This window comes from Selaginella moellendorffii, unplaced genomic scaffold (genome assembly GCF_000143415.4).
Source record: "Selaginella moellendorffii unplaced genomic scaffold, v1.0 SELMOscaffold_22, whole genome shotgun sequence".
NCBI lineage: Eukaryota > Viridiplantae > Streptophyta > Lycopodiopsida > Selaginellales > Selaginellaceae > Selaginella > Selaginella moellendorffii.
This window is the reverse complement of record NW_003314283.1, coordinates 2083268-2092335: the sequence shown is the minus strand read 5'-3', so window position 1 is coordinate 2092335 and position 9068 is coordinate 2083268. Positions and strand designations below refer to the sequence as shown.

General features: G+C 45.6%; 3 protein-coding genes across 3 annotated transcripts; 2 read left to right on the top strand and 1 right to left on the bottom strand.

Moving 5' to 3' along the window:
- The first annotated feature begins 485 nt into the window (after positions 1 to 485).
- On the top strand, positions 486 to 2868 carry LOC112347531 (LRR receptor-like serine/threonine-protein kinase FLS2). The gene is made up of 2 exons (XM_024678565.1): positions 486 to 583; positions 640 to 2868. The coding sequence occupies exons 1-2, from the start codon at positions 524 to 526 to the stop codon at positions 2866 to 2868; spliced, it is 2289 nt and encodes a 762-aa protein (XP_024534333.1). The 5' UTR covers positions 486 to 523.
- Positions 2869 to 3472: 604 nt separating this feature from the next.
- LOC112347530 lies at positions 3473 to 4264 on the top strand. Its single transcript, XM_024678564.1, has one exon. The coding sequence runs from the start codon at positions 3473 to 3475 to the stop codon at positions 4262 to 4264; it is 792 nt and encodes a 263-aa protein (XP_024534332.1).
- Positions 4265 to 7431: 3167 nt separating this feature from the next.
- Positions 7432 to 8809, bottom strand: LOC112347529 (probable leucine-rich repeat receptor-like protein kinase At5g63930). Its single transcript, XM_024678562.1, has 2 exons — positions 8712 to 8809; positions 7432 to 8655 (listed from the first exon to the last, which is right to left on the bottom strand). Exons 1-2 carry the CDS (start codon positions 8769 to 8771, stop codon positions 7432 to 7434), a joined length of 1284 nt encoding a protein of 427 aa, XP_024534330.1. The 5' UTR covers positions 8772 to 8809.
- Between the last annotated feature and the right edge of the window lie 259 nt (positions 8810 to 9068).

Below are 9068 nucleotides of genomic sequence, written 5' to 3'. Positions count from 1 at the left end.
GGAGAGGGATTTGTGCTTTTGCAATTGCTGAGAATTCCATTGATGTTGTTGTCACATGTTGTATCAGCTTCAGAGAAGTTAAAGAAGGAAGCACTTGCTACAAGCAGTAACACTACAAATGTTTTCATCACTGCCATTCATCAATGCCTTAGATGCTGTATATGGTTCTTATATAGTGGAGATCTGTTTGATGAACACTATGAATGAAAGTATCTGATCCCACAACCAACAAACAACAAGTTCTAATATTGACTGGCAAACAGACCGTGGTGTCAAACACGGCATGGTTGCCAGTCAGCACGGCAGCATAGTCAGCACGGCATGCTTGCCAGTCAAGATTAAAACTTGTAGTTGCATGACTTTGACCACAGACCATGACTCTCGTATGTGACTTTTGTTGACTTTATTTGAAAAATATACTCTTTGAGCATGGCAGTTGATAAAACCACGTCTTTCTGGGGTGATGCCGCATTCAAGATTGAAATTCCGGTGATGTTCAAATTTCTAGTTTCACAAGAAGAAAATGATTTCTCACTGGGGCATCGTACTTCTCTTCGCACTTGGCATGAATCTGTCGTCTGAGGTATGATCACATGATTCTGAAATGAAACTCTTAAGGTTTTCTTTCTTTTGTATAAGATCATGGACATGGAAATTCTACTGGAGTTCAAGCAAGGCATGTTGCAAAGCAATTCTACCTTTTCTAACTGGCATGAAGGAAGCAAGGATGGGATTTGCAGCTGGAGAGGCATTAGTTGCAATTCTAAACGCCAAGTAGTGTCCATACATCTATCCTCTGTGGATCTTGATGAAGCCTTGGTGGGAACTCTCACGCCAAGGCTTGGGCAGCTTTCATATCTTTCAGAGCTCGATCTATCGTTTAACAAAATAACGGGGCAAATTCCTACCACCCTCGGAAATTGCTCCTCACTCACAGAGCTCAACTTGAGAGGGAACCAATTGACTGGCCATATTCCAGCAACATTAGGGCAGCTCCAGAATCTCACTGAGCTCTGGCTATCTGATAATTTCTTGAGCGGGTCTATTCCATCGAGTGTTGGGAACTGCTCCAAGCTGCGGTTCCTCAGTCTGGAAAACAACACCTTAACGGGCTCTATATCTCCATCGCTGGGTAAGCTCAAGAAATTGGAAAGTTTATCACTTTTTACAAACAATTTGGAGGGGCTTATACCAATCACTCTTGGAAACCTTTCGCACCTCACATTTCTAGACATGTCTGACAACCTTCTATATGGCCCATTACCTGGCTCTTTTGCTGGTCTTCGTAGGCTAAAGTGGTTGGGACTATCGCGAAACTATTTTCTCAATGGATCGATTCCTTCGGATGTTATGGTGGCCATGCCATCTCTAACGCACCTAGAGCTCCATTACAACAACTTTACAGGAAACATTCCCATGTTTAATGCGTCTTCTCCTGTTGTACTACTTCGCTTGGACGTTAACAGCCTGACAGGAAGCATTCCGCATTCAATCACAGAGATCAAGGCTCTCCAGCAATTGCACCTCAACAAAAACTATCTAGATGGAAGCATTCCAAAAGGCATTAGCCAGCTGGATCGTCTTGAGATACTTGACTTGAGTGACAACTATCTCAGAAATGAAGTTCCTCCACTCGACAAATGCACCAATCTTGGCTATCTCGACCTCCACGGAAACTTGATACGGAGCAAAATGCCAACGTTTGGTGCATGCACTAACCTTGTTTACTTGGATCTCTCAACGAACGAGTTCCAGGGAGAGATTAGCTCAAGGCTAGGGAATTGCTCCCAGCTCAAGGTTGTCAACTTTGCGCAGAACAATTTCACGGGTGAGGTGCTGCTTGACTTGAGTAACTTGACAAGCTTGGTCTTCTTTGTCATTTCCAACAACACGTTGAGCGGCACAATTCCAGCAAAAAGCTTGAATTCCACTTATCTCAGAGTCATGGACTATAGTAGGAACCATTTCACAGGCGAGATCCCTCAAGAAACTTGCAGCTGGTCAGGAATTATGATATTGTCTTTTGCATACAACAAGCTGTTTGGCCAGATTCCAGATTGCACCACCAATCTCATTTGGCTCCAAATTCTAGATCTGTCAAACAATAAACTCACAGGGCAGCTGCCACGCGCGCTTTGGAAGTTTCAAGGTTTCAAGGGCAACACGAGTGGGGATTTGAATCTTGGCATTTACACAGGGGTAGAGTTGAGCCTGGTCATCATAGTCAACGACGCAAGGATACAGTTTGATCGGACAACGATCGTTGTTGCAAACAACATGACTTCATTGGACATCTCAAGCAACTCTCTCGAGGGTGTCATCCCAGAAGAAATTGGGCAACTGGTTGGACTAATGCATCTTAACCTCTCGCACAACCAGTTCACCGGTGCCATACCTCTCAACCTTTCCAGCTTGAAAAAGCTTCAGTCGCTTGACTTATCCTGGAACATGCTCCAAGGCAGGATCCCAAACGAGTTTGGGGAGTTGCCTTTGTCAGCCTTTAATGTTTCATTCAACAACTTAAGCGGATTGGTCCCAACTGCATACAATTTAAACACTCGGTTTCCACTTGCATTCCAAGGCAATAAGAACCTTTGTGGGTTTCCATTGTCTCCTTGTGGCTATGCAACAAAGGATCAAGAGCACCCTGCAAGTCACAAAAGTTGGGAGAAGGACTTCCTCTTCCGTGAGGCTTCAGTGTGGGCATTTGGCTGCGGTGTGTTTATTGGCTTTTGGGTCACATTTTTAGGCATCACGTTCTGGGACAGCCTTCAAAGTTGGAGGTATAAGCTTCGGGCAAAGGAACATGAGGACGCATCTATTGGCCTCAGCATACCTTCATTTCTTCCTCGTCTTGGCAGTTCTTAAGAAATGCTAACTTGTTAATCCAGAACTCAAATGAAAAAGCTGATGAGCAATTGACCTCCATGAGTCTAGGTCGTGGTGGATTCAGATGCTTTACTCTGATCAAAGTTTAGGCAATGGAAGAACATGACAATACAATAGCAAACCCAGAAATAGGCAAATGAACAGTGGATACAGAACTTTCCATACTTTAATTTGAAATGTCTAGGCTCTTCGGATCAAACCAACCAATGACCGACTACATGAGTGTCAGAATACCGTCCTTGACCCGGTCATACATCACTTTAAATTTCAAGCACATGTGACACAATGGCAAACAGATTTCTAGTGTTCCTTGGTCATGGTATTCCAGCATATAGTGGTGGTCAATGGAAGAATACATGACAAATAAAGATGACAGAAGTTAGTCACTCAGAAATGTTGGTCAAGGTGGATACAGAACTTTCGATATTTTACTTTGATCAAAGTCTAAGCTCTTCAAATACTGGTCAATCAATGAATAGCCAACCAACCAATGACCGGCTTTAACATGAGTATAAGAATACCGTCCTTGACCCGGTGATACATCACCTTAAATTTCAAGCTTGTCAAGGAAACATGTGATACAATGGCAAACAGATTTCTTGTGTTCCTTGGTCATGGTATTCCAGCAATTGCGTTCATCTTTTGGGGACTCTTGCTTTTTCTCACGAATGCAGCATCTCGTTTTCGAGGCCATGAAAAACCTGGGCGACTCTCCCTCATTACAAAGCCAGCTGAGTTTTACATTCTCTTCCTTGGGAGTGCAGGAGTCATCACTTTCCACTGCATTCTTCAGCCATCACGAAGCTATCCTGACCTGGAGCACATCTCCATGGCTATTCCGTTCATGATCTATGCACTCTGTTTACGTTCCAAGCTACACTTGCCAAGTGCTTTTGTAAGTCTCATGGAAGCAGCAGCGTTCGCCCAAGAACTCTTCCTCTTTCATTGGCATTCCACGGATCATGTCGGCGTGGAAGGACATTATCATATGCTTCTACAGCTCATTGTGACTGCCTGTATGTTCTCAAGCCTCGTGGAAGTGTTTGTGCCACAGAATCACAATGCCATGATGATCAAGTTTTGGAAGTCAATTTGTATCATCTTCCATGGCATTTGGCTGCTTCAGCTCTCATTACTTCTTGTGTTCCCAGCAACGTTCCTGCCTCTGGGTTGCCAAGTGTTTGTTCGTCACCACCAAAAGATCGAGTGTGGCAGTGAAAACCTTGTCAACCAGTCCAAAGCTATGGGAACATTGCTTTTCAGTTGGTACCTCTCTTTGTTGATGGTAGGAAGTGCAATATCCTATGCTGTTATTGAGAGAAAAACTCTATACAATATTAGTATATGGAATGAACAGGATGAAGAGCTACCATAACTTCCCTATAGTGAATAATTATAAAATGGAATTTAACCCTTGAACAAGGGCACCAGAACAGAATCTAAGTTTTAGAGCTATGGTACAGTGAACAAAAGGATGAAGTTAAACTCTTAAGCATACAACAAAAAAATGAAGGAACATGAACATGGAGCAATATCATAATGGTTTTAGAGCATTTAGAATTCCAACTCTAAAATCAACATGCAAAACAAAGCTAAATGATTTTAGCATATTTATAGCAAAATACGCCAACTAACATGGTAGAGTTTAGGCTTAGATATAAGCAAGATTCAAAACAAAAGATAGCACACCTAATGGGGAGATAAATAATATCTCAAGTAGTTCATACCTCAACCTACCCATTATCCCCATTATATTTGGAATTGCCCATATCCCCTACCCCATTATAAATGAATTAGAGAAAAGTTTATTAAAATTGAGGATTATTATAGAATATATATGGGTATCATAGATATATTCCCATTTTCCTTAAAGTGAAAAATAATTAACGTCATTCTTTTAATTTAAAACATTTTTCTAAATTTAAAATGTATGATCAAGATGACATCTTTGAAAGCTAGCATTTTATATTTAATTTTATATAGCTTGCTGTAGTTATAAACTTCTAAAGTTAAGAAGTTCCTTATTGAACAATTTCTGAAAAATATTTATTGTGCATATTGAAATTTTTCATGGGTTTAGGGTTTAGGGTTAGGGTTTAGGGCTAGGGTTTAGGGTTTAGGGTTTAGGTTTAGGTTTAGGGTTTAGGGTTTAGGCGCGTTTTGGCGTTTAGGGTCAAAGACACCCCGCGGTGCTGCAATCCGGCGAGATCACTAAACATATATGTACATTACCCCAATCCCAAAGGGATCAAAACAACATTGAGAGCGCACTCTCGAAGAAACTAGTGAAACTATGAGCGCGAACGCCCGGCGCTGCTCTTGGGCCGTCCACCTCCCAGGTGACTCCACCACGGAGCTTGAAGCCACCTGCTTCGCCTCGCCACTCCTCCACTCGGTTACAATGATGTCAAGCCAGATGAACACCATGTCGATCTAGCTCGACGTCGTCGCAGCCAAGCAGTCCAACTCGAGCACGATGACCCGGCGTCGCTCATGGGTCACTCGCCTCCAAGGTGATTCCACTGCACAAGCTGAAGCCACCTGTTACGCCCCAAGACGTGATGCTGTGTCTTGGAGCGCCTACCTCCCCAGTGTACTTCCAGCACTAAGTCGGTGCCCATTGCGAACAAACTCCAAGGCGTAGAACAAGCAAGGTGTGAGCCTCCTCCAGCTCTAGACTAGAGCGTGCTACCTTGCCTCCCACACTAGACAAGTGCGCTGGCCCCCTTCAATGATATACGAGCCCCCGTTGCCGGCATCGTGACAATCACAAGACTTGCAAGCCTCCGCGAACCTTCTCAAAGGACTAGCCCTGAAGCAAGAACCATGTGGGATCCCCTCCGCGAGCAAACCAACTCGACCATCCGCCACTGGCCCCCTTTGTGACAGCACTTCCCTGTCACTAGATCCAAAAATGCGCCCATAGTGTCTTCCACGTCCATCCACCGCGGACACTTCGCTATGTCGGGATGTCGTCCCGAACTGTCCTCCACCAGTCAACAAAGTTCCCATGACTTGGTCGTGTTTCCACGACTCAAGTCGTCAAGAACCTCCGACACATGCAGCTTCACGCTCTGCAATCCGGCGAGATCGCGGCACCACTTTGTGCAATCCACATTCTCCGTGTGCCGTTGTCGAAACGGCGTGATCGAGAGCAAGTAGAGGAGGCGAGGGAATGAATTTTCATTCATTCGTGAGCGAGGGAGAGGACAAGAGACAATCCGAGACCGGTTTCGTCCTTTTTGGGACTCATCAGCCGGGTGTAGTTGTCTAGTGTCTACCCTAACCCTAGCTCGGTGCCGACTCTACTTATATTTTGGCTCTGTCACGTGGCGCGAGTCCGTGTGGCGGCCATGCGAAGTGGCGTGGCAGCGTTGGCTCGCGAGGGTGCGAACGTAGCACAGCTGGTGTTGGTTACTCCACAGCAGTGGTAGTCGCGGAGAATGACTTCGGCAGATCGCCGAAGACAGTAAGCGTTCGTCCAGCGGGTGACGTACCTTTGACGCAAGATAACTTGTAAACGCGGCATGATATGATGCATGCGTTACGTCCACAATGCTTGTGTCACTCGTACGTACCCGGCGATGAAAAACGTGGTCCACTTTGCAGGGAATATTCCGTCGTGACCGTTGACCCCGCGTTGACCGTTTGTGGACTGGGATGGTGGAGGGCCTGAGGTCACTCATACATACCCGGAGTCCAGCGTGATGCAGGGGAGAGCCATCCCGCGAGCTGTTGGCGTGCGTTGCCGATGTCGAAGGAGCGGCACCGTTTTAATGGAAAACACGCTTTTCAACGAATCGTGTGTGGAGTTCAGAGTTGAAACTCACATATTCACGATCGGAAGGAAGAGCGGAATCCAACGGTATATGCCGTTTTGACTCGGTCAACAAAAACACTGTCAGGGAATATTCGGGAATATTCCATTCTGACCGTTGACTCCGCGTTGACCGTGCGTTGACTCGAAAGGGAGGTGGCCTGGAGTGACTGGTACGTACCCAAGGTCCTTCGCTCATGCAGAAAGGTCCTTTTCCTGCGAGGTGTCGGTGCGTGTGGCATTGACGTCGTCGCATGGCACCATTATGAGATTCGCGAGCTTTCCAAGGTGTGGTGTCCATCGTAAGGAGATGAGACCAACGTAGTCACACTTGGAAAGGGGTGCAGAATCGAATGGTGTAGGCCTCGTTGACTCGGTCAACAATCTGACTGTCAGGGAATATTCGGGAATATTCCTGTTTGGACAGTATACTGAGCGTTGACCGGGCGTTGACCGGTGGGGGACGACCTGGGGTGACTGGGACATACCTAGAGTCCATTGGCCAGACCCTGAAGGTCATCGGTCATGCAGAGAAGGATGCAATCATATGCTTCCGTCTCTTGCAAAGCGCGGTAGAAGATGTGGCTGAGCTTGCAACGCGAGTTTAGCCCTGACCAGGAACGAACCGGGGTTCGGGAGGCATCTCCAGCACGTGATCACTCAGGGGAGTGCGTCTGCGGGAGCTTCATCCATCACCTGTTTAGGGTTTAGGATGTCCCCCAAGCCTAGCTGCATGCTGTGAAGCGTGTAGGCACCTCACCCGTGAAATTGTTCTGCGCAAAGTTGACAACCTTGAGCTGGGAGCAATTCCCTAGCCTTGAGCTAATCTCTCCCTGGAACTCGTTCGTTGAGAGATCCAAGTAAACAAGGTTAGTGCATGCACCAAACGTTGGCATTTTGCTCCGTATCAAGTTTCTGTGGAGGTCGAGATAGCCAAGATTGGTGCATTTGTCGAGTGGAGGAACTTCATTTCTGAGATAGTTGTCACTCAAGTCAAGTATCTCAAGACGATCCAGCTGGCTAATGCCTTTTGGAATGCTTCCATCTAGATAGTTTTTGTTGAGGTGCAATTGCTGGAGAGCCTTGATCTCTGTGATTGAATGCGGAATGCTTCCTGTCAGGCTGTTAACGTCCAAGCGAAGTAGTACAACAGGAGAAGACGCATTAAACATGGGAATGTTTCCTGTAAAGTTGTTGTAATGGAGCTCTAGGTGCGTTAGAGATGGCATGCCCACCATAACATCCGAAGGAATCGATCCATTGAGAAAATAGTTTCGCGATAGTCCCAACCACTTTAGCCTACGAAGACCAGCAAAAGAGCCAGGTAATGGGCCATATAGAAGGTTGTCAGACATGTCTAGAAATGTGAGGTGCGAAAGGTTTCCAAGAGTGATTGGTATAAGCCCCTCCAAATTGTTTGTAAAAAGTGATAAACTTTCCAATTTCTTGAGCTTACCCAGCGATGGAGATATAGAGCCCGTTAAGGTGTTGTTTTCCAGACTGAGGAACCGCAGCTTGGAGCAGTTCCCAACACTCGATGGAATAGACCCGCTCAAGAAATTATCAGATAGCCAGAGCTCAGTGAGATTCTGGAGCTGCCCTAATGTTGCTGGAATATGGCCAGTCAATTGGTTCCCTCTCAAGTTGAGCTCTGTGAGTGAGGAGCAATTTCCGAGGGTGGTAGGAATTTGCCCCGTTATTTTGTTAAACGATAGATCGAGCTCTGAAAGATATGAAAGCTGCCCAAGCCTTGGCGTGAGAGTTCCCACCAAGGCTTCATCAAGATCCACAGAGGATAGATGTATGGACACTACTTGGCGTTTAGAATTGCAACTAATGCCTCTCCAGCTGCAAATCCCATCCTTGCTTCCTTCATGCCAGTTAGAAAAGGTAGAATTGCTTTGCAACATGCCTTGCTTGAACTCCAGTAGAATTTCCATGTCCATGATCTTATACAAAAGAAAGAAAACCTTAAGAGTTTCATTTCAGAATCATGTGATCATACCTCAGACGACAGATTCATGCCAAGTGCGAAGAGAAGTACGATGCCCCAGTGAGAAATCATTTTCTTCTTGTGAAACTAGAAATTTGAACATCACCGGAATTTCAATCTTGAATGCGGCATCACCCCAGAAAGACGTGGTTTTATCAACTGCCATGCTCAAAGAGTATATTTTTCAAATAAAGTCAACAAAAGTCACATACGAGAGTCATGGTCTGTGGTCAAAGTCATGCAACTACAAGTTTTAATCTTGACTGGCAAGCATGCCGTGCTGACTATGCTGCCGTGCTGACTGGCAACCATGCCGTGTTTGACACCACGGTCTGTTTGCCAGTCAATATTAGAACTTGTTGTTTGTTG

Bases quoted from the DNA above. Each gene is read 5' to 3' on its own strand.
- LOC112347531 (XM_024678565.1), top strand. From the start codon at position 524: ATGATTTCTCACTGGGGCATCGTACTTCTCTTCGCACTTGGCATGAAT. The intron at 584-639 runs GTATGATCACAT...CTTTTGTATAAG, and splicing joins GCATGAATCTGTCGTCTGAG to ATCATGGACATGGAAATTCT.
- LOC112347529 (XM_024678562.1), bottom strand. From the start codon at position 8,771: ATGATTTCTCACTGGGGCATCGTACTTCTCTTCGCACTTGGCATGAAT. The intron at 8,656-8,711 runs GTATGATCACAT...CTTTTGTATAAG, and splicing joins GCATGAATCTGTCGTCTGAG to ATCATGGACATGGAAATTCT.
- LOC112347530 (XM_024678564.1), top strand. From the start codon at position 3,473: ATGGCAAACAGATTTCTTGTGTTCCTTGGTCATGGTATTCCAGCAATT.